Source organism: Neovison vison, chromosome 9, assembly GCF_020171115.1.
Source record: "Neovison vison isolate M4711 chromosome 9, ASM_NN_V1, whole genome shotgun sequence".
NCBI lineage: Eukaryota > Metazoa > Chordata > Mammalia > Carnivora > Mustelidae > Neogale > Neogale vison.
The window spans coordinates 77,139,385-77,163,580 of record NC_058099.1 but is presented as its reverse complement, the minus strand read 5'-3'; the positions used below and the strand labels follow the sequence as shown (position 1 = coordinate 77,163,580).

Genomic DNA, 24,196 nt, shown 5'->3' with positions numbered 1-24,196 from the left:
AAAAAATTTTAAAACCTTTATTCAATTTCAATATAGTTACACTGAAGAAAAAAAAAAAAGAATATTAAATAGCTTTCCTAAACTGAAAATCACTATGTACAAAAACCATTGTCAATACCAATGAGAAGCTTAAAATAAGCTGTCAAGATTGATTTGTACAAAAGCCGCAGCATTCATATAGCAAAGACCCTACCCCCCATATCAAAGGATTAATGTATATAAGAAACTGGTACACCTTAAGAAAAGATTCCAATTGAGTGGATGAAATATTATCACTGATGACTAATCACATTATAAGGCATGATTAATTTTAAGAGATGTGAGATTTAAAGAAAGCATTACAGTTCCTTCATTATTCCTGTCATGTGCCCACAGAAAGGGAAAATGTGATCAAAACTCAACAAGCAGACAAAAGTTGGGAATGCAGAGTAACAGATCAGGAAACATTTTTTAAATGAGACTGGGTAATCACATTTCTTATTGCTCTCACGCCTACTACCTTCTCTTAATATCAAGGCAAAACTGTAGAAATGATTATGTGATACAAAAATGCCAAGTTTTCTTTGGATCTGTTTGTACTTTGGGTCAATAATAGATGCAGCGCGTGTGATGAAAGGGAATTCCCTTCATATCTGCCCTGTGGTCACGGGCATAGTCCCACAAGTAATAATCCAGAAGAACAGAATTGATCTCTCCGCTAGTTTTTTCACCCTTTTTTTCAATCAGCTCCAGAAGACAATCCCGGATCAGCTCAACACACCAAAGAGAGCAGCCTCTGATTTCTACCTCTTGCCTATCTCCATATGAGAGCATTTCTCCTGCAAGCAGAGAAAAAAACAGAGCAAGAAGTACATTAATGACATAAAATCTACACAGACCTGATTTGGGGTCATTTAAACCACTTCTAAACTCAGGCATTAATTTAAAATCACACATTCCACAAGGAGAGGGTTGCGTCCATATTCCCACGAAGAGCAGAGTACCTTGCACATACAGCTCCCCAATAAACAGTTGCTAAGTGCACATGGGCTCACCAGAAACTTAAAAATACGACAGCAAGATTATCAAATTGTTGAAAACAAAGGATTTTAAAACTGGATCTGATGCCAGGAAAAAAAAAAAAAAAAACATTGCAAAACTTGGAGGACACCAAGGGGGCCAAAGAAGGAATACCTTCTTTTCGCATTTGAAAAAACTGAACATCGTCTTAGGTACATCCTAAGTGCACCAAGGAGAACCTAGGAAATCAAAGTTGTTCACCTGAGCAAGGAAGACCCTGATTGTTCTTTGGATTCAGGATCCTACAGATAAGCCCTCCCTGAGTAGTATGTAGCTGTGAGCTTCACAGGCCCTGATGTTTTCGGTGCCCACCTCCAGAGTGAGCTGATCCTGCAAGATGGGCACAGGCTACGCTTTGCCACTGAGACTAGAACTGGGCTCATTAACTCAGCTGCCTATAGGATCAAGGAGACAGAGTAAGTGAACGCCACAGCCAGATGCTGGGATCTTAAATAGCATTACTTACGTCCCCTCCAACCAATAAGTAACTGTAGTATTATACTGTGTCCTCCAAGAAGTCACATTCAAGTCCAAACTCCTGGTACAGGTGCACTGTGGCCTTACTTGTAACTAGGATCTTTGCAGATGCAATCAAGTTAAAATAAGGTAATACAGGATTAGGGTGGGCCTTCAATACCATGGTTGGTGTCAGTCCTAGAATCCCAGTGAAGAATCTAGATTTAGCCAAACTGGATGGGCAGTATATATAATTGGCTAAAAAATACGCCTTTGGTGAAGAGATGGGGTAAAGATAAAACAGAAAAAAGATCTGAATTCATACTAAAATAAAGTGAAAGAACTGTATTTACTCCCCCCCTCCAAAAAAAAAAAGATAAAATGGACAGAAATCTGGGTAGTCTTCCAAGGGCTGGACTGGAGATAATTCAGAAGAGAAGAGAGGGAAAAATACACTAAGTGCAGCCCATCATCAAATTTGAAAGATGTATCACTGAAGGCCAGTTAAGGAAGGTTCTATCCCATCTAGTCAAGCTACCTGGTTCTAGATCCCACTTAAGATAGTTTTCAAAACCTAGTGTACTAAACTTGTGTGTACTACTTTACGTTTACAGTTTTTGTTTCTCCTCTAGTTTGCTAGTGAAGCACTTTTTGAAAAAAATCCAACTTTGCTTAAATAAACTAAGAAGCAAAGCAATGAGTTCACACTCTGGACATAACAGAGGCAGTCACAACAGCTACAGCTGGACAGCTGGACAAGGGCCTCTGCAGTTGCAATAGATGGCAGAAGAAAATGCAGACCAGGGGCGCCTGGGTGGCTCAGTTGATTAAGCCTCTGTCTTTGGATCAGGTCATGATCTCAGGGTCCTGGAATCGAGTCCCACATCAGGCTCTCTGCTCTGTAGGGAGCCTGCCTCCCTCCTCCCTCTGACTGCTTCTCTGCCTGCTTGTGATCTCTCTCTCTCTCTCTCTCTCTGTGCCAAATAAATAAAATCTTTAAAAAAAAAAAAAAAAAAAAAGAGGGGCGCCTGGGTGGCTCAGTGGGTTGGGCCGCTGCCTTCGGCTCGGGTCATGATCTCAGGGTCCTGGGATCGAGTCCCGCATCGGGCTCTCTGCTCAGCGGGGAGCCTGCTTCCTCCTCTCTCTCTGCCTGCCTCTCTGCCTACTTGTAATCTCTCTCTGTCAAATAAATAAATAAAATCTTAAAAAAAAAAATGCAAACCACTTTGTACAGCTATGGTGCATGATCCCTTCTCAGCAGGGTTTTCCTCACAGTAGCAGAGACAACTGCGTGCTACAAACATTCAGAAGGAGAAGATGCACAAATCATGAAAAGCTGCGAAAAGCTATGTGGGGGAGGTAGCATCTGAGCTAAGGCCTTGTGGATGTGTGGGATTTGAACTGGAAAAAAAAAAAAGTTGGGGTGAGGGAAACCAGGAAAGGGAATGTTTACAGGTAGGAACAAGCAGTGTATACGCAGGCCAAAAAAAGATCAGTTACACGTGGCTACATGGGAAAGAAGCCCGGAATGCTTAAATGTTTAAGGCATCCAACAATTAATGACCCACCACATGAGCATTACAACGTAAGACAGCTTGTTATTTTTCAACTGAAGAAACAGAGGGACAAAATGTGGATTGCCCAAGGCAGTATAAAAACGAGTTAGAAGCAACCACAGCTAATGGTATCTTCATTTTCTGTGTTATTCTTATTTTGGGTGATTGAAACCTGTTTCACAACAGAAAGTTATTCAGTCATAAAAACTACTTGCTTTGGGGCACCTGGGTGGCTCAATTAGTTAAGCATATGTGTTTGGCTCAGGTCATGATCCGAGGGTTCTGGGATTGAGCCCCACATCGGGTTCCTGGCTCAGCAGGGATTCTGCTTCTCCCTCTTCCTCTGCCCCTTACCCTGCTTGTGTGCACACTCACTCTCTCGCTCTCTCTCCCTCAAATAGATAAATAAAATCCTAAAAGAAAAAAAAAAAAAAACTACTTGTTTCTAAAAGTAAAAAAAAAAAAATAGCTGAAACTACTGCATCCAAGAGAGAAATTAACATGAAAATTATGCAATTATTTTTCTCATACAGACATGTTTAAAAAACAAAAAGCTAAATATTAAATCCTACTCCTGACACCAATATTACACTCTAAATTAACTCATTAGAATTTAAATTAAAACTTTTTAAAAAAAAGCTAATTTTCACACAAACAGAATTTTCTATGCTCGTCTATTAACCAAGGCTCCTGCTCTTGAGAATCAATAACTGAATCCAATAATGGTAAATAAATGAGCCTAGAAAAGCAAGTGACTTGGGCGCCTGGGTGGCTCACTGGGTTAAAGCCTCTGCCTTCGGCTCGGGTCATGGTCCCAAGTCTTGGGGGCATCGGGCTCTCTGCTCAGCAGGGATCCTGCTTCCTCCTCTCTCTGCCTGCCTCTCTGCCTACTTGTGATCTCTCTCTGTCAAATAAATAAACAAACTCCTGAAAAAAAAAAAAAAGAAAAGAAAGTGACTCCTGCAAGGTAACCCAGTAGCAGACCTTGGAGCCTCCTGACTTGAAACGCACTGCATGTTACCCATCTCTCAGGCCACCTTTTACTTCATAGGGTGGTGCGCTCTTCACTGCTTAATTAATACTCTTCAAACACTACACCAGAAGGACCTAGCGTCCATCACACACCTTCAGGTAACAGACACTTCGGTTTCATTTTATTATGAGGTTCTGAAACTATAATGACCAAATAGTGTAATTTCCTATATTCTACAGTGTAAACAACAACAAAAAGCAATTTTCTCTTATTTCAATTGCCCCTGCATTTTTCTTTACATGTGCTTTTAACAATAAACAGTACTTTTTTTTTTTTTTTTAGGAAAGGAGAACTCATGTGAAAGAAACCAGAGACTCAACCACAATTCATAGTATTACAAAGAATGTCTTAATTAAGCTGGCAAACCTTTGAGTAGCTTTTCCAGTAGTTCCTTGGAGTACTTCAGGGCTCCCAGGTGAACAAGAACCTGAGGTAATCTATAGTCGGCAAACATGGTGATACTGGAGATGTCTTTAAAGCAGCCGTCTCCTTTCCCCTCTAACACACTCCACGTATCTGCCACAAGGATTTGGGCCCGTTTGTAAAAAGAAATTCTTTTCCCCTGATGAGTGAAGAGAACATAAATGTCACCTGGGTATCTGCTAGCTTTTATGTACACTATTAAAAAAGGGCACACAGGGCGCCTGGGTGGCTCAGTGGGTTAAGCCGCTGCCTTCCACTCGGGTCATGATCTCAGAGTCCTGGGATCGAGTCCCGCATAGGGCTCTCTGCTCAGCGGGGAGACTGCTTCCTCCTCTCTCTCTCTCTCTGCCTGCCTCTCTGCCTACTTGTGATCTCTCTCTCTCTCTCTGTCAAATAAATAAATAAATATTTTTTTAAAAAAGGGCACACATTGAAAACATTTCTCAAGGTGCGATAATTTTAGTGTTGGTAAGAATTTATGGACCTTTTACAGGAAAAAAAAATGGGAGTCTAATAAATATTAAATTATCTTTTTCACTCCAAATTTACTTCCTGTATTTTTTAAGGCACATCAAATACAACTGTGGTAATTGTGGTTATTATTTAATGTTCTTTTTTAATGACATTACCTCATATATATATTCCTGTGTCATTATAACCCACCTGCTTATTTTTCTTAATGACTCATTATTTCTTTAGAAAGCTTCTTAAATTTTTCTGACTGCAACATAATTCATGTTAATTGTATAAAATACATTAGAATATAAAGAAGAAAACAAAAATTCTTAAATTCATTTCTGAAGAGAATCATAATATTCAATTTTTAACTGCTGCCATTCAGATAATATGATAAACATATTCCAATTTATCAACTTTACCTTTCTGGAAACGGTCAAAATCAATATGTAAACCCACATAACAAAATACACTTTAATTATATTTATACAACGAAGCAGCAAATTTAACCAGGCATTATAGGATAGTGGGTATAATTTAACTCAAAAATTCTCTACAAAACTATGAATGCAGATCAGCATAAACTCTGGAAAGATAGGATAGTTACAATCTAATCCTAATCCCAAAGGTAATAATCTCAAATCATTGTTTATAGCTGCTTGTCTGCAACCATGCTAAAAGAGAATCATCAGTGTTACTGGCTCCCCAAATTTATCCTGACCACCTTGGAGAATGTTTTAATAAGTAAATGACATAAGTAATTAAATAAAAAATGAAATTAAATCCTTCAAGGAAAGGTTCCATGTGAAAATTCCTTAAGATGATAACATAGATTCCTTTATTTACTAAAAAACTCCAATGATACTCTGTCCTAATGAGAAACAACCTAATATTGCCTAACCTTAAGATGTACCTATTGCAATCAATCCAGAACTACTTTTACTAAGTAAATTGCCTAAGATCACCTTTAAGAAATTCAGTATCTTGTTTTCAAGAGTAAACACACATGCTCATTTTCTGACATGATGTAATGTCTATAAATTAGAGTGGGGGTGGGCAGGAACAAATCACCATTAAGTATCCCTAGGGGCGCCTGGGTGGCTCAGTCAACTTAAGTGTCTGACTTTGCCTCAGGGCATGATCTCAGGGAGTCTGCCAGTCCCTCTGTCCCTCCCCCCACTCCTGCAGGCTTGCTTCTCTTTCTTTCCCTCTCACATAAATAAAACCATTAAAAAAAGTAACCGTACATCATCTGGGAATAGTCTATAGTTCCAAACCTAACAAAATATGCTAACCTGGCAATTGTTGGACTGGAAACTACATGGTAGTTTCCTGGTATAAACCTGGTAACTAGGTTTATATTCAATATAAACTAGGTTTATATTCAAGTCTAATGTATTAAAGGTAAGATATAAAACTTAATATAAAAAATAAAATTGTACATCAAACACAATTATTCTATCATGTTACTGTAATACATAGAAGCTATTATCTCCTATTTTTAATAAGATCCAAAGATCAAACTGGAAAAATACAGGAACCAGACTTATGTAACAAAATCAGTGCTAGCATCTAACAAAACATAAATTGTCACATCATGACCACCGTTTCCATGGTAGCCAACGAGTATATCACAAAGATTAGATTATAATACCCTTGAAAAACACAAAACAAAAAATAAGATTTAAGTGAGGACTCTAAAAATAAATTCAAGTCATCTATAAAACATTTTCTTCACAAGTTGACATGGTTTTAGTAATCAAATGATTTTAGTAATCAAATTCTTCATCTCTAAAATATCAACTGATATCACTGAAAATACCAGCAAATTCCAAAATAACAATTCCCTACATGTCCCATAATATTGCTTGGTGAATAAAATATTTTCAAAGGAGTACCTTTAAAGATTTTTATTTATTTATTTATTTGACAGAGAGAGAGAGAGACAGACAGACAGACAGACAAACAGACAGCAAGAGAGGGAACACAAGCAGGGGGAGTGGGAGAAAGAGAAGCAGGCTCCCTGTCGTGCAGGGAGCCCAATGAGGGCCTTGATCCCAGGACCCTGGGATCATGACCTGAGCCAAAGGCAGACGCTTAACGATTGAGCCACCAAGGTGCCCCAAAAGAGTACCTTTATAAAATAATTATTAGCAATGAAAAAAAAAATCCATGACCATGAGTTGATTATCTTCAACACATTTATCATGAACAAATTAAGAAAGGTCAAGAATTACAAATGCTTGGGGCACCTGCATGGCTCAGTCGTTAGTGTCTGCCTTTGGCTTGGGTTATGATCCCAGGGTCCTGGGATGGAACCCAGCATCAGGCTCCCTGCTTGGTGGGAGGCCTGCTTCTCCCTCTCCCTCTGCTTGAGTTTTCTCTCACACTGCCTCTCTCTCTGTCAAATAAATAAATAAAATCTTTAAAAAATTACAAATGCTTAAGAGTAACATAAAGTGTTGATTAAAATATCAAAAAAGGGGATGCCAGGGTGGCTCTGTCAATTAAGTGGCTACTTTCATGATCCCAGGGTCCTGGGATTGAGTCTCCCAAGGGCTCCTTACTCAGTGGGGGGCCTGCTTCTCCCTCTGCCTGCTGCTCCCCCTGCTTGTACTCTAGCTTGCTCTCTCTCTCATGTGTGCTCGCTCTCTCTCTAGCAAATAAATTAATAAAAATCTAAAAAAAAAAAAATAAAGTAGCAAAAAAGACCATACATGCACATTTATCAGTATGTCAGAGTAAAGACAATAGCCTGAGGGAAGCTGATTTCTTCATTAGGACTTTTGCATTGCTACTACATGCTCCAAATCAGAGTTGCTTTAGAAATACATCTGAATTTTGGGACACCTGGGTGGCTCAGTTGGTTAAGCAGCTGCCTTCGGCTCAGGTCATAATCCCAGGGTCCTGGAATCGAGTCCCGCATTGGGATCCTTGCTCAGCAGGGAGCCTCCTTCTCCCTCTGCCTCTGCTTGCCTCTCTGTCTGCCTGTGCTCACTCGCTCTCTCTCCCTCTGTCTCTGACAAATAAATAAATAAAATCTTAAAAAAAAAAAAAAAAGAAATACATCTGAATTTTAAAAGATTTTGTTTATTTATTTATTTGACAGACAGAGATCACAAGTAGGCAGAGAGGCAGGCAGAGAGAGAGGAGGAAGCAGGCTCCCTGCTGAGCAGAGAGCCTGATGTGGGGCTCGATCCCAGGACCCTGGGATCATGACCTGAGCTGAAGGCAGAGGCTTTAACCCACTGAGCCACCCAGGTGCCCTACATCTGAATTTTAAAGCTTTCTGACTGATTCTGGAGTACACCAGGTTGGAAAATCACTGATTTCAAGTCTGTCTGAATTAAAATTTTGTAAGTTTATCAATTTGTTTATAATGTTTAAAAACAGGTGATAATCTCAGTAAATAGATATATGTTAAAAAACAATTATGACTATTTTATGCAACTTGTTAAATATTAAAAAATACAGCAACCAATACCATCACCATGTCATGAAGGGGCTGGAAAAAGAGCACTCTCCTTTGCTGCTGCTGACTATCTTTGTTCCCTTTCTGGGGAACCGTTAGCACTTTTCTGTATTATAAGCCTGAGAATCCAGGCCATGCTCTGACTCAGCAATTCCACTACTATGATTCCATTCTAAGAAAATAATTACAAGTATTAAACGATTGTGCAGTATTGCTTATTATCACATAAAACCGAAAACATGACATAAAATTCAATTTAAAAAATAAAACTATATCAAACATAATTACTGCAATAAAATAGTTGGGCAAATAATTATGGGACTGTACATCCATATAGTGGAATACTGTGAAGTCATTAAAAATGGTACTATGAAAAAAAATTGTGCTGTGAGAGAGTTGTTATTATTTTTTAATGGGGCACCTGGGTGGCTCAGTCAGTTAAGCATCTGACTCTTGGTTTTGACTCAGGTCATGATCTCGGGGTCCTGGAATCAATCCCTAGGTGGGGCTCCCTGTACAGAGGGGAGTCTGCTTGTTGCCTGTCTGCCCCTATCCTGCTTCATGCTTTTTCTTAAATCTTAAAGATTTAAGTAAAGAAATCTTAAAACAAAAACAAAAAACATACACTTGATTTTAACACCTTCTCAACTTCAAAAGCAGTCCTAAAAGGCTCAGAATTCCTCTTGATTTGGAGTTAATTGCCCAAAGTAATTTATGTGTATTTTATTTCATTTAAAAATATTTTAGTTTTAAGCAATCTCTACATCCAACATGGGGCTTGAATTTACAACCCCAAGATTATGAGTCACTTGCTGTACAGAATAAACTAGCCAGGCCACCCTTCCTTATTTACATATATTTTAAAGGAGTATGCAAAGATAACTGTAAATTGACTAACAAAGCAACCACTCTGTGGTCAGTGCTATGTTAGGATGTTTAGGAATCATGGGAACTATCTCACTTTTGTCTAACACCAATGATAATCTTTTGAAAAAATAAGTGAAAAAATATAATATTCCTTTAACAAAGTGTCAAAATCCATAAGTATGATTTTTGTTACATTTTGGGGATTTTCCTTTTTTTTTTTTTTTTTTTTTTAAGATTTTCTTTATTTAGGGGTGCCTGGGTGGCTCAGTGGGTTAAAGCCTCTGCCTTCGGCTCAGGTCATGATCCCAGCGTCCTGGGATCGAGTCCCACATCGGGCTCCTTGCTCGGCAGGGAGCCTGCTTCTCCCTCTGCCTCTGCCTGCCATTCTGTCTGCCTATGCTCGCTCTCGTTCCCTCTCCCTCTGACAAATAAATAAAGTCTTAAAAAAAAAAAAAATTGAGGGGCACCTGGGTGGCTCAGTGGGTTAAAGCCTCTGCCTTTGGCTCAGGTCATGATCTCTGGGTCCTGGGATCGAGCCCCACATCGAGCTCTCTGCTCAGCAGGGAGCCTGCCCCTCCTTTCTCTGCCTGCTTCTCTGCCTACTCATGATCTCTCTGTCAAATAAATAAATAAAATCTTTTTGAAAAATTGAATTTTTCAACAAAGCAAATCAAAAGCACTGTGCTATAATAAAACAGAAACTCAGCAAATTACTTACTAAATTGGTATTATCATCTACAAAAGAAGAAGTTCATTCTTTCTTCCACAAAAACAAAAACTCTGGACTACTTCTAAGCAAACAAACCACACAGCGTCATGAATTTATTCCATCCTGAAGTCATCCTAAATTTACTCTCAGCCCTTCTTCTGCTATAACCAATGTTGATTCTGGAATACATGGATTCTTAGCCACATGAATGACAATCTGAGTTTTTCATACACTAATACACTTAGATGGCCTGAATGATGAACCAAGGAACATAATCCAGAATTTCCTTAAAAAAGGCCGTAATGACATACTTTAAAGACAAAGATAGAGGCATCTGGGTGGCTCAGTGGGCTCAGGTCCCCATTCCTGGGATGGAGCCCCACATCAGGCTCCCTGCTCAATGGGGAGTTGGCTTCTCCCTCAGCCACTCCCCCTCTTCGTGCTCTCCAGCCCTTACCCCACCCCACCTCATCTCACACACTCTCTAATAAATAAAATCTTAAAAACAAAATAAAACAAAGATAAATCTCAAAGTAACCTCTGCATTGGCAAAACAGTTAATCAGAACAAAATGAAATTTGGCAGCGGCCTAGGGCCTCTTTTCTAGGCATGCCTTTGCCCCATCCAGATGATCAGAATCGGCCAGGAATTTTAGAATGGTACCTGAGAGGATGTCTACCTCTCTCCCCACCCCCACACAGTGGTTGAAGCAATAAGATGCAAAATTCATGAACACCTTCTACTTCAGGGAGAAAGCTAGTCTGCAGTCACGAGAAATACAGAGCCAACAGAACCAAAGAGGAGACAAGGAGACACTGAATCCTGATGGCACTGAGTCCTTGATCCTAGATGTTCCTATCCCCCAAATTCTTCATTTTGCTTAAGGTTTTTCTAGTTTTGTGTCTGTCACTTGCAATTAAAAGAAAAATTTTTTTTAAGATTTTATTTATTTATTTGACAGACAGAGCTCACAAGTAGGCTAGAGAGGCAGGCGGGGGGTGGGGGGGCAGGGGGCGGGGAACAGGCTCCCTGCTGAGCAGATAGCCCAGTGTGGGGCTCAATCCCAGGACCCTGGGATCATGACCTGAGCTGAAGGCAGAGGCTGTAACCCACTGAGCCACCCAGGTGCCCCGCAATTAAAAGAATCTTAACAGGGGTCCCTAGGTGGCTCAGATGGTTAAGCATCTGCCTTTAGTTCAAGTCATGATCTCCAGGTCCTGGACAGAGCCCCACATTAGGCTCCCTGCTCAGCGGGGAATCTGTTTCTCCCTCTGCCTCTCCCCCATGCTCATGCTCGCTCTTGCTCTCTCTCTCAAATGAATAAAACTTTTAAAAGATAAAAGAAAAGAATCTTCTGATCCTTAGATTTCAGAACTCTGTTCCAACATGGCCTAAGAGACCTTCCCAAAAAAGACCATAGCGAAGAATCCAGAGACACAGACACACCAAATTCACAGATCAACTGAAAATCCCCATCAAGGGCGCCTGGGTGGCTCAGTGGGTTAAGCCGCTGCCTTCGGCTCAGGTCATGATCTCGGGGTCCTGGGATCGAGTCCCGCATCGGGCTCTCTGCTCAGCGGAGGGCCTGCTTCCTCCTCCTCCTCTCTCTACCTGCCTCTCTGCTTACTTGTAATCTCTCTCTGTCAAATAAATAAATAAAATCTTTAAAAAAAAAAAAAAAAAAAGAAAATCCCCATCAAGGCATTTGACCAAAATCCTTACCCAGGTTACGCAATCAAACAAAGACTTGCTTTAGAAGTCAACACCGATGAGTCTAGAATCCAGATTTGGTTTCAGAATTGAAGAGCTAGGCACCAGTGCCAGAAAAAACACAGAACTCGATGAGGACTTAGAATCAAGCCAAGATCAAGATCACTCTGAAGAGGAGATTGAAAGTGGAGAAGACAGATGGTGCTATTCCAGCTATACTTTCTCACAACTACACACCCTCATCGAGGTATTTACAAACAATCCTTATCCTGGCATTGATATAAGATAGCAACTTGCTAAAGTAATTGGCATTCCAGAGTCAGGAGTCCAAGCAGGCGATGAAGAATTTGCTTGCTCCATCTCCCAGGGATGGAGACTATGGGAAGGGGAGCCATGTGGACATGATAGACACATTCCCACTCCAGGACCTTTCCACAAGCTGTTCTCTCCATCTGGTAGGTTCTAGCCCAGGTTCCCTCAAGACAGTTCTCACTCCCTTCAGTTCTTTTTCGTCGTAATCAATAGTTTTGTTTTGTTTTGTTTTAGTCATCTTTTTACTGCACTTATTGCTAATATTTTAAAAATTAAAAAAAATATAACCATAACATACAAAATTGGGCCTCTCTCACTTTACAGAGTTCAAAAGCTAGCTATTTATTTCCTAAATGACATATGATAAACCAGTTAACCTTTCCCTCTAGACTTTGGATCCTGGTCTGCAAACAGGACAATAATAATCCTTGTCCTTAGGCCCCACAGAGCTCTTCCGTGGATCTAATGAGAATGTACTTGCAAACACCTTGTAAATAATAAAAAGCGATTTAAACAATATTACTGGTAATTTCTGTTAGTTGTTGCATTGTGATTTCAAAAGGGCATGTTAAAAATTTCAAAATGGGGGCACCTGGGTGGCTCAGTGGGTTAAGCCGCTGCCTTCCGCTCAGGTCATGATCTCAGGGTCCTGGGATCAAGTCCCGCATCAGGCTCTCTGCTCAGCAGGGAGCCTGCTTTCCTCTTTCTCTCTGCCTGCCTCACTGTCTACTTGTGATCTCTGTCAAATAAATAAATAAAATCTTTAAAAAAAAATTTCAATATGATTTAAGCACCTATGAACTTATTCAATAGATTTATATTGTGTGATTCCTCTGAAGGTGCTTTCAATTTTTTGTCACAGTTAAAATACACAACAATAACAAATTCTCAAAGAATTTTATAAAAACAGAACCCAGTTATACAGTGGGAAGGTATACTAAATGTTTACCACTTTATAAGTACATCTGTTTAAAGAAAAAGAAAATAACACTGTTCAAGTATTCCATGTGTGAAAAATATACATATATACGTTAGAGCCTCAAAAAATACTTATTAGAGAGAATTTAGAAACACATTCTGATTTTCATTCAATGAAGTAAATATTTTGAAGTTGTTCAAGGACCTCAATGTCCCTGAGTTGCATCATATTGAAGGTTCAATGTTTTGTAGGTCTGAAACATTTTAAAAGGACAAAGAAGAAAGAATAAAGGAAACACATTAAAAAGAAAGCTAAGAAAAGTAACATCTTTGAAACCCTACTTAACAATATTGTTACTGTTCCTTGTCCACAAGGAAGGAACTTCAAACCTTAAGTTTTTATTCTCAAAAGGAATTCCGGAAGTAAAAAAGTCAACTACGAGAGGTCCATTAATTCTAAATCCCCAACAGAAGCAGCTCACCTCAAACTGAGTCACATCTCTGTAAGAAGGAAAGCTTTCAACTACCAGGTGCATTAACTTCTGTGCACTTTTTTCACTTTTTCGGACACAATTAAGAAAAGAGCCTTCAAACTTCTCAAGTAGAATTTTCCCGGTTTCATTAAGAATCCGATGCCTCTCTTCGATCAAAGGCATCGGAACGTCCGTGTCAGAACGGAATATATGCTGAACCTGTTCTAGGGTCACTGTGGCATAGTAGGAGGCACTGGTTATAGGTATCCCTTAGGGAAAAAAGAACAATGTCATACTTTTATATTCATCAGATCCTTACTTTTACAACATGAGAAAGCAAATGAGTGTTACAGGAATGCACTAAAAGGGGATGAAGAATTCCAAGATCAGAAGCATACCCTTCATTTTCTATTGACTCGTCTGTACTTACTCATCCGTTTCTAGCAATTGTTATATTACATCAAATATATTTTGACTGCATAAAATGTGTTGTATTTGTCCCTTTGTTCTTCAGATGTCATCAAAGTGGCATTCTTTAGAAATCTTGTATGCTTAGCTGCCATGATGACAAGTATTAGGATCATTTCTCACTAAGGACTTAACTCCAGCCTCTTCTCACATTTGTGTTGTAAGCAGGTAAAAGCTGCTACTTGAAGCAATGAAGAACTTCAAGTTCGCCTTATTAACATATGCCATTTCCCGACTCCTTCCTCGGGACCCTCCCGGTAAACCGAAACCTCACTGTGGGGTCTGACCTGGAGAAGGGCACCAACCTTCATCGAGGGCTCTGTTGACCGCGGCGCACAGGGACCAGTACCCGCTGTACGTTTTCCCCCTATAGCCCACCAGACATTTGTGCTCTTCGTGCTCCGACCAGAAAGAGAAGTTGAGCGTGTCTGTCACGAACACCCAGTTGACTGCGGCCTCGTCGGCGGCCCTGGGATTCAGCTCGTGAAGTGCCTTCCAGCTCCCCAGGTCCAGCTCGGGGCCCGAGACCTTGGCGAGCAAGAGCTCGGCCACCCTCCGCACGCCTCCGCCGTCGATGAACACATCCCGACTATTCTCTGCAATGAATTTTGCGGACTCTCTGGGAGTTAGGGGCCCGTCCATCTCACCCTTCCCTTTAGGACTGGAGAACCGCTCTTTCACTAGCGGGCTGGCCAAACCAGCTTCCCTCTCTGAGAGGCGCAACAGTACGGGTCCTGCAGCTCTCCCTCCCTAGCCACCTTGGGATCACCGCCCTCCCGGAACCGCACTGAAAGCCCACAGCGCGGCCAACTTCCGGGTTCCCTCCCTCCACCGGGCACTCCTAGGGAGCGACCGACGCCGCGGGATCTTGCGCCTGGCCAAGACCTGAGGCACTTCCGGGAGAGCAGCCCCGCCCACTCCTGCCCGGGAGCGAGATTAGCACCCATTTCCGGTTCCGAAAGTCCGGAAACTGGCCGGAGAGTCCGACGAGAACTTGCCGGCAATTACGCTCCCTCCGGCCCAGGCGTGGAGCTCCGCCATTTTGTGCACGTTTCCACCCACGCCCCCCTTCGGGCACGTGGCTCTGCGGCGCGCCTTGGTGGCCGGAATCGGGACGACTCCAAGCGGTGTGCGGCGCTGCCCTCCCTTGGCTCCTGCCTCTCCCCTTTCCCTGGTGGGCGAAATGCGGGCAATATGGCCTCGGCGACGCCCGCATCCGGGTTCCTGGGCCGCGACGAGCCCGACAGCGCCCATTCCGGTGATGGGGAGCTCCTTGGCCCCCAGGCTGTGGCACGGGTTGGACGGTCCTCCACAACCCCATCTCCCAGGCAGGTCTATTGTGCTAAATTACTGACCTATTCGGAGGGCGTATGGACGTTTAAGATTAACTGAGACGTTTGGATGAAGAAACAAATGTATTGAATTGTTAAATTAACATTGTGTGCCTGGAATTGTGCTGAATCTCATATAGGCCTGGCCGCGGCAACAGCCGGCGGTTGTACTCCCCGTTTTGCAAGACAACCTGTATGGTTTCAGCGGTTATCCCTGGTCACAGCAGTGGTCTGGGTTGGGATTCAAACCCTTGTTTATCAGTCCTCAAGTCTGGGGCACTTTCTGGGAACCAAACTCACCCATGCCAGCCATTCTGGTTAAGTAGTGACTAAATTAGTGGCCCTAATGAGACATTATTAGAGGAAATAAGTATCACCTTACAGCCCCAAACTTTTTTTGTTGTGTTTTTTTGTTTGTTTTTTTAAAGATTTTATTTATTTATTTGACAGACAGAGATTACAAGTAGGCAGAGAAGTAGGCAGAGAGAGGAAGGGAAGCAGGCCCCCTGCTGAGCAGAGAGCCCGATGTGGGACTCGATCTCAGGACCCTGAGATCATGACCTGAGCCGAAGGCAGCGGCTTAACCCACTGAGCCACCCAGGCGCCCTATTTTTGTTGTTTTTAAGTAATCTCTGTATACCCAACATGGGGCTCAAACTCCCCAAACTTCAAAAAAAAGTATTTTTTAATGGGATGAGGAGAGAGGTACCCTAGTCAATTACTGATGATCCAAATTTGCCTACTGAAATTTTAGTATAGAAGCAATGTACTTGTGCTCTCTGTCAGAGACTTAAATCTCCATGGATAATACGAAATGTTCGTGCCTTTCTGAAAACCAGCTATTAAAAGTAACAGTAGTCATCCCTCATTATTGACAGTAAAGAATCTTGGAATTAAGAGAATTTTTGGAGCATTTGGAATTTTTAAGTTTGACAACTGTGCCCCCAGAGAAGCAGAACATCATCTTCATCTCTACAGTTTCTTCATTTTGGTAAGAAAAAGAAATTTTTAAGAATTTCATTATAGGGGCGCCTGGGTGGCTCAGTGGGTTGAGCCGCTGCTTTCGGCTCAGGTCATGATCTCAGGGTCCTGGGATCGAGTCCTACATCAGGCTCTCTGCTCAGCGGGCAGCCTGCTTCCCTTCCTCTCTCTCTGCCTACTTGTGATCTCTCTCTGTCAAATAAATAAATAAAATCTTTAAAGAAAAAAAAAAAGGAATTTCATTATAATTTGCTTTCCCAGAAGAAGTCACTAGTACATTAATACATTACTGTTATTGTAATCTGTTGACTTGGGATTTTTCTGTCTACCCCAGCATCTCTAAGCCTTAGGAGTCAAAGTCATTAGTAAAAGGGGTGCCTGGGTGATAGCTGATTAAGCATCCACCTTTGGGTCAAGTCATGATCTCCGTGTCCTGGGATCCTGATCCCCCTATGGGGCTACCTGCTCAGCGGGAAGTCTGCTTTTTCCTCTCGGATTGCCCTTTTGCTCCGTGACCCCCAACCCCACTCATGCTTGCTCTCTCTCTTGCTCTCTTCTCTCAAATAAGTAAAAGCTTCTAAAAAAAAATTGATTAGCAAGAAAATCTGGCAATCTACAAAAGAATTCAGGAGGTTATATAATTTAGGCCATTTTTCTCTCACGGAGACTTATTGACAGAGAAGGAAAACCAACAACTTAGATCCTAGTGTGTGCAGGATATTGAGTCAGACACTAGTAGTAGGATAAATAAGAAAAGCTTCCTTCTCTCAACTTATTGTTGAGATAAGCATAAATTTTGCATCGTAGGTGGGCTTATTTTTTTAATATGTGGTCAAGATGTTAGGAATACAAAAAGGGAGTTCTTTACCTACTCAATATCCTTTCCCTCCTTCCTTCCCGACAGAATCCTGATGTTGTTCAGGAATCCCTCTTATCCACAGGTGGTATAGCTCAGCATCTTGAGCTCCAGGAGTGGTCTGGACTTGCTTAAGGTAATATCACCCTCTTGCAAGGGACAGGGTTAGGATCATTTATGTTCCCCAGTTCACCTCAGTGAATCGCAAAGATAGGTTTGTAGGATACTTCCAGAAAGAGATACTTTCCAGGAGAACTTCCAGAAGAGATTCATGTTTTCTCTAGACATGATTGAGCATGGATATGAGGTGTGAAATTGTTACCATCCTTTTTTTTTTTTTTTTAAGATTTTATTTATTTATTTGACAGAGAGAAATCACAAGTAGGCAGAGAGGCAGGCAGAGAGAGAGAGGAGGAAGCAGGCTCCCTGCTGAGCAGAGAGCCCGATGCGGGACTCGATCCCAGGACCCTGAGATCATGACCTGAACCGAAGGCAGCGGCTTAACCCACTGAGCCACCTAGGCGCCCCTGTTACCATCCTTTTGACGGCAACCTGTGTACAAAGTCAACACATGGGGGAAGCCAAAAGAATAGCAGAGAAATGGAGCTAGAATAATGGGATTATGTCAGCTCTTAAGTCTGTCCCACTTTTGGATCTCATTATATGAGTTAATAAACCTTATAATTTAAAGCAATTTTGAGTTGGGTTTTCTGTAACTTGCTATGAAAGCTTCCTATCTTGCACAGGTGGCAAATACAGACATGGTCCCTGACACCTTGTGATCTAGTGAGGAAGGCAGACAGTCGAATGGGTAGTATTATACTTCAAGCAACAGAAGACTACATTATAATGACTAAATACAAAGGGGATTGTTTTTCTTATATAAGAAGTCCATAGTCGGTGTGCCTGTGTGAAAATGCCAGCAAGAAACTAGGCTCCTTGCTTTCTGTATCACTAGGGATACCTAGAGATACCTTTTTGTTTTTTGTTTTTTGTTTTTTTGGTCGTTATGGTTGTAGGATGGCTCTACCCTTATGGGCATTGTGCTCACAGAAAGAAGGATGAAATTAAAAGGGGGCAAAGAGCCAAAGGAACATGCCTGATGAGTTTTTTTTCTTTTGAAAATCTTTGCCGGAAGCTCTACCCTGCAGACATAGGCTTTTGAAGAGATCAAGATGACTTCTATATAGTCCCTAAACTTGTATTTTCAGGGTTAACAGAGGGAAGAGGCATAATAAATGATGTTGTGTCCCTATCACTTTTCCCCCTCCTACACAGTATCCAACTTAGATTATTCCAGTCATCAAGAAAGCCATCATTCTGAATAGCTAAATTAAATGTCAAGCATTGGCAACGATCACTGCTACATCTGCTGTTTTCTGTCATGATGGGCTATGGCAGAAACTTAAAGAAAGAGTGGGTTAAGAGGTATTCTTAAAGTTGGCAAGAGCAATGGTTGGACAGTAAACATTGCTAGAGAGACGGCTGTCATTTTTCATATATGCGGAAGGAGGAAAGCAGAGAAGTAAAAAGGATTTTTGAAGATAGGACCTCAATTATTTTCATTTCCCCCCACTCTCCTAAAGTGATCAAGAGACTAAAGCCCCAAGAAGGCTTAGCAGGAGAGAGATAAGGTTCGCTACTGGGTAGCAATTTTCCTCTGTTCCTTTTCTCCTTGATTTACCCATTTATAGCATTTAAAATTGACAACTTCCTTGAAATTCACTCTTGGCTTTTGGGGTATTATATTATCCTGGTTTTTTTAGTACCTTTGGAAGCTCTTTCTCTTCCTCCTCTCATTTTATTGTGTGTAAAATGTTCCATCTACAGGGTTTGGCTTAGGGATAGAATGGACTCTTTCTTTCTGGTGAAAACTCCCACTCTTAAAATAATTTCTGTTTTAAAATATTTAGTTATAACAGAATAAATATATCATCTCCATTATATTTCATTAACATTACTACATTAAAAATCAATTGGAATTTTTGAACAATAGTTTACCTTTAACTAGTGAAATTAATTATTTCCTACTTGGGAGAAAGAACTAAATATCATAAAAACCAGAGCAGAGTTTCCAGTTTGATGAACACTTAGAGATTTGGGGAGAATGACATGCTCAGAGAGCATCGAAGCTCCATGCCCCTTCTCAGGTAACTTACCCTATCCTCTCTCTATCTGGTTGTTCCTGAGTTATATCCTTTTATAATAAACCAGTAATCTATTTGTTTTCCTTGCTATCTAAAAAACACAACAGAGTTGTGGAACAAACTACAGAGTCCTTGAGAGGTTCTCTGAGTCTCATTAATGTTCCTTTGTAGGTCATGCATTTAAGTAAATGTCATTAAAGAGGTGATTTGAACGATGTTGAAACCCCTCAGTGCCTGCCTGACAGATTCTCTTCACCACAATGCAAACTTGGTGCATGCACTGCTTTCCAAATGGGATCTCTTTGAACAACCTTGAACTCACCACTTCAGGATATAATGCAAAAATACTGATGTGGTAACCATCTTCTTTCGCTCGTGGTTGCTAGAAGCTGAGGCTGAGCTGTTTGTGGAATGAATCCTAGAAATTATCAAGCAAGGGGTTCTTGCATAGACAGGCTGAAGAAATTCCCAGAACTGAAATTCAAATATGTAGAAGAGGGGCAGGCCTTCTGGTTATTTTATTTTACTTCTGGGAGGCAGAACTGGACAGAATGCCCCGTGTATCTTCTATTAAAGAGGATCATATAAGTGTATTTCCCTTGCATACTTTGATTTGGAGAATTGGTGCCAGTTGGCAATAGATCACCTAGCTAGACTGTAGTGCAAAAAGTGAGGGAGGGGGACGCAACAATAGTAAATGGAAAAGTCTGCTTTAAAAAAAAAAGTACGGGGGTGCCTGCCTGTCTCAGTCAGTAGAACACATGACTCATGATCTCGGGGTTGTGAGTTCAAGCCCCATGCTGCGTGTAGAGATTACTTTAAAAATAAGATCTTAAAAAAAAAATTCAGGGGTGCCCAGGTGGCTCAGTTGGTTAAGCATCTGCCATTGGCTCAGGTCATGATCCCAGAGTCTTGAGATCAAGTCCCGCATGGGCTCCCTGCTCAGTGGGGAGTCTCTTTTTCCCTCTCCCTCTGCCTACTTGTGCTCTCTGTCAAATAAACAAATAAAATCTTTTTTTAAAAAAGTACAAAAAGTAAAGAGATAAAGAATATTTACCTTGAAGAGGGGCAGGGATTTATCTGAGGCGGGGGTTAAGTGCTGATGTTTTATCTGTGAGGTGCCTTCTGAGGACATGGACAGTGAAGAAAAGGGAAAAAGAAGGTTCAGATGGAAAGTAATACCAGGGGATGTGATACTGTGCTAGCCACAGCTTCCTAGCAAGCCTTGAAGAGACATAGCTAGTCACAGGGTAGGAGTTACTCTGGACAAACTATACAGAGAAGCTGCCTTAGAGCAGTTTGAGAGGAAATTCTCCTTTCTTTTTCTGTCTGTTTCTGTCTCTTCTCTCTTTTTAGGTATTTTAGGTTTTTAATGTCCTTCACATATTCAACATAACAGACTGACAGTGGATAAACAACAGGGGAAAAGAATCTTCAGCAAAGATCTTCCAGAGCTCATAGCATCAATTTGGTCGAACACTATAAAGAGAACCGTCAAAGGAACAAAGGATAAGGAAATTTGACAGAGAATTTTAGTTCAACAGCTTATCAAAAAAAAAAAAAGTAAAATAAAGAACCAAACATACAGCCTTCTCTCTTCTACCTGTTGGAAAGAAAGCAAAAGTGAATTAGAACTATATCTTTTTTGTGAGACAGCTTAAAAGAGGGGCGGGAAGGTGGGATGGGGAACACAGCTGTTGCTAATGTTATAATGCACAAAGTCAAGGATTCTGAGAACTGTATTACTAGAAATATAAAGGCATAAAGACATAAACTGGTATTTAAAACAGACATTGCTATATAAACACATAGTATGTCACTTTTATCTATTTATGAAAATAACAGGATCTGGGGCACCTGGATGGCTCAGAGGATTGAGCCTCTGCCTTCAGCTCGGGTCATGGTCTCGGTGTCCTGGGATCGAGCCCCAAATGGGGGTCTTTGCTTAGTGGAGAGTCTGCTTCCCTCTCTCTCTGCCTGCCTCTCTGCCTACTTGTGATCTCGCTCTCTGTGTCAAATAAATAAAATCTTACCAAAAAATAAAGAAGGAAAGATCCCCCAGCATACCCTTGAGCCTGGAACCCCTAAATACCACACAGGCAGTGTGGACTTGAATTAACAGGTGTAGGACCCAGGAGAACCTAATGCTGTCATTTTGGAAAGGATCAAGATTCAGCATTCAGAGGACCCATTTGCCCTCCATGCTGTGTGTTTGTGTATCTCCAGAAGCAATTAGCTACAATTTGCATAATTAAGTTCACAGACAAGTTTGAATACTGAGATCTAGCTAGAAAAAGTAGCAAAAAAGACATTAAAAAAAATTAAAAAAAAGGAAAGACGCCGTAAGCTAAAATTTGTTAGGGAAGTAAAAGGAAGACTTTTAAAAGATATTTCCAGTTCAAGTCAGAATTAAGGTATCTGTTGGGGTGCCTGGTTGGCTCAGTCAAAAGAACATGTGACTTGATATTGGGGTTGTGAACTTGAGCCCCATGTTGGGTGTAGAGATTAAAAATATAAAAACTTAGGGGTGCCTTGGTGGCTCAGTGGGTTAAGTGTTGGACTCCTGATTTCTGCTCAGGTTATGATCTCAGGGTCATGGGATCAAGCCCTGTGATGGCTCTGTGCTGGGTGTGGAGCCTGTTTAAGATTTTTTTTCTCCCTCCCTTTCAAATCCTCCCTGCCCAGCTCTCTTCTTTTTTAAAAAACCAACCAACCAACCAAACAAACAAACAAAAAAAACCACACACCAAAACCCCCACTTAATTAAACCCCCCCCAAAAAAGGAATTAAGGTGTCTATTAAAGTCTCACCACCTAATCTAAATACACCAAATTTACTTATTTAAAAAAAAAATTTAAATACACCAAATTTACTTATAAAAAAATCTAAATACACCAAATTTACTTATAAAAAAATCTAAATACACCAAATTTACTTATAAAAAAAACTAAATACACCAAATTTACTTATAAAAAAAATTAAAAAAATAAAGTCTCACCACCTTTGCAGAGTTGTGAATGTTTTGCTATTGTTCTTTGAAAAAAGAAGAATCTATAATTAAGTGTTTATTCAAGAATACCGTATTTGTTGTTCTGTAGCCATTCCCAAGTTACTTTAAGTTTTGTACATTGTTCAGGGGCAGAATACATATTGGTTGAGGTGTGTTCATAGCTGATGCATCTCCAAAGAGTTTTTCATAGATGCTGCTAGATTCCAAACATCTTCTATCCCATCAGCATTACAGAGAAGCCAGATGACTCCCACAGACCTACTCCCTTTCAAGGAGATCATATTGAGTTCAAGAGCTTTAGCAAGTAATCTTTTTTCCTAAAGCATCATCTGCTTTGGCACTGCCATTGAAGAATGGAATATTCCTCTTGCTTCTATTCTGGGATCCACTGGATATACGTCGAACCCTTGAGAATTATCAGTAATATCATAAATCATTTGTGCTTTGATGGAGTTGAGCTTCTCCAGTGGCCGCACTGCCTTGTTCTTAATCCACTTCGGGATCGAGCCCATGTCATAGATGCTGAAATACAGAGGTGTGTTGTTCGAGGAGTAGTTTGGGGCTTATACTTTGTATTCCAGGATTGAGGGGGTACTCTCTGAGAGCAAACCCCAGGAGGTCATCACCAATGATCATGAATGTGATCCCTGCAGAGCCAACATTCTTCCGAGCACCAGCAAATATCACACCAGACTAGGAAACATCCATTGGCTTGGATAGGAAGTTGGAGGGCACGGGGCAAACCATCACTGCTTCCTTAACGTCAGAAATAAAGGTGAAGGAGCGCCTGGGTGGCTCAGTGGGTTAATGCCTCTGCCTTCGGCTCAGGTCATGATCTGAGGGTCCTGGGATCGAGCCCCACATCCGGCTCTCTGCTCAGCAGGAAGCCTGCTTCTTCCTCTCTCTTTGCCTACTTGTGATCTCTGTCTGTCAAATAAATAAACAATAAATCTTTATTTAAAAAAAAAGAAATAAAGGTGAAATCTGCTCTGTGCCCAGTTTCATTGGCCCAGTAATGCACATGGGAGGTGTCTGGGCTGAGCTTCCAGGCGCTTGAATCTGGAATTTTTGCATGACTCCCAAGTTTAGGGTAGACGATATTCACATTCTCAAACTTCAACGCTCCTGTTGCCTTGACTAACCAAGCTCCTGTCATCTTGCATGTAGCACACCTTCTTGCTTTTAGGCCAATCAGGTTTAAGAGGACAACAGGGTACTGGCCTTGACACATCTCTGTGCACAAAAGTCACCTTGTAGTTGTCTGGAACAGCTGGCAATTTCTGCCCAAGATTGTCTATGTTGTCAATCATCTTAGCAAAAGCTGACAGCCTGTGGTTGATTTCAAGAACATTATTGCCAAGTCTTATTGAAATCTAATAATTCTTTCTGTATCTCTTAAAAACACCAAGCATTTTTAGACAGCGTGGTGGCCTTGGCCAAACCGACAGCCTGCCCAGGCATCCAGGGCAGGCCGGGCTAGTTGGCGGGAGGGGACTGCTCACCCAGCGGCATGTCTCTCCCCCTGCTTTTTTATTTCCCTTCGATCGAAGTTTTCCCATCCAGAATTGACTCCTCTTTCCTTCCAAATGGCATCATCCAGCCCCTTTGGTAGCTGCTCCAGAAGTCAGTTCTCTTCTCTGTGAGGTATGGCATTTTATTCAAGTCAAAGTAGAGGCAAAAGCCAGAAACTTGAGGCATGTTGCTGGTTGCCTTTGATGCTCAGTGGCAGCCTTGAGATAGGGCCTGGCAGTCCCCCAGAAAATGATTTATGCCCCAGATGGCCTAACTGTGAAGGTCCAAGTGACACTGCTTGGCAGCAATGGCAGCTGACGTGGAGCGAGCAGCTGCCACCCAGACTGTCGTCCTCCCTGAAATCAGAAATGCTGCTTGGCCCAGAGAGGGCTCGGATTGAAGGACTGCGGAGAACAGCAAGTCACTGGCTAATTAGTTTAAGCAGAA

General features: G+C 41.3%; 1 protein-coding gene and 1 pseudogene across 1 annotated transcript; both read right to left on the bottom strand.

The window, feature by feature from the left end:
• On the bottom strand, positions 1-14,807 carry C9H9orf64 (chromosome 9 C9orf64 homolog). Its single transcript, XM_044265803.1, has 4 exons — positions 14,218-14,807; positions 13,454-13,713; positions 4,471-4,666; positions 1-818 (listed from the first exon to the last, which is right to left on the bottom strand). Exons 1-4 carry the CDS (start codon positions 14,552-14,554, stop codon positions 586-588), a joined length of 1,026 nt encoding a protein of 341 aa, XP_044121738.1. The 5' UTR covers positions 14,555-14,807; the 3' UTR covers positions 1-585.
• Positions 14,808-22,391: 7,584 nt separating this feature from the next.
• Positions 22,392-22,984, bottom strand: LOC122916965 (annotated as a pseudogene).
• Between the last annotated feature and the right edge of the window lie 1,212 nt (positions 22,985-24,196).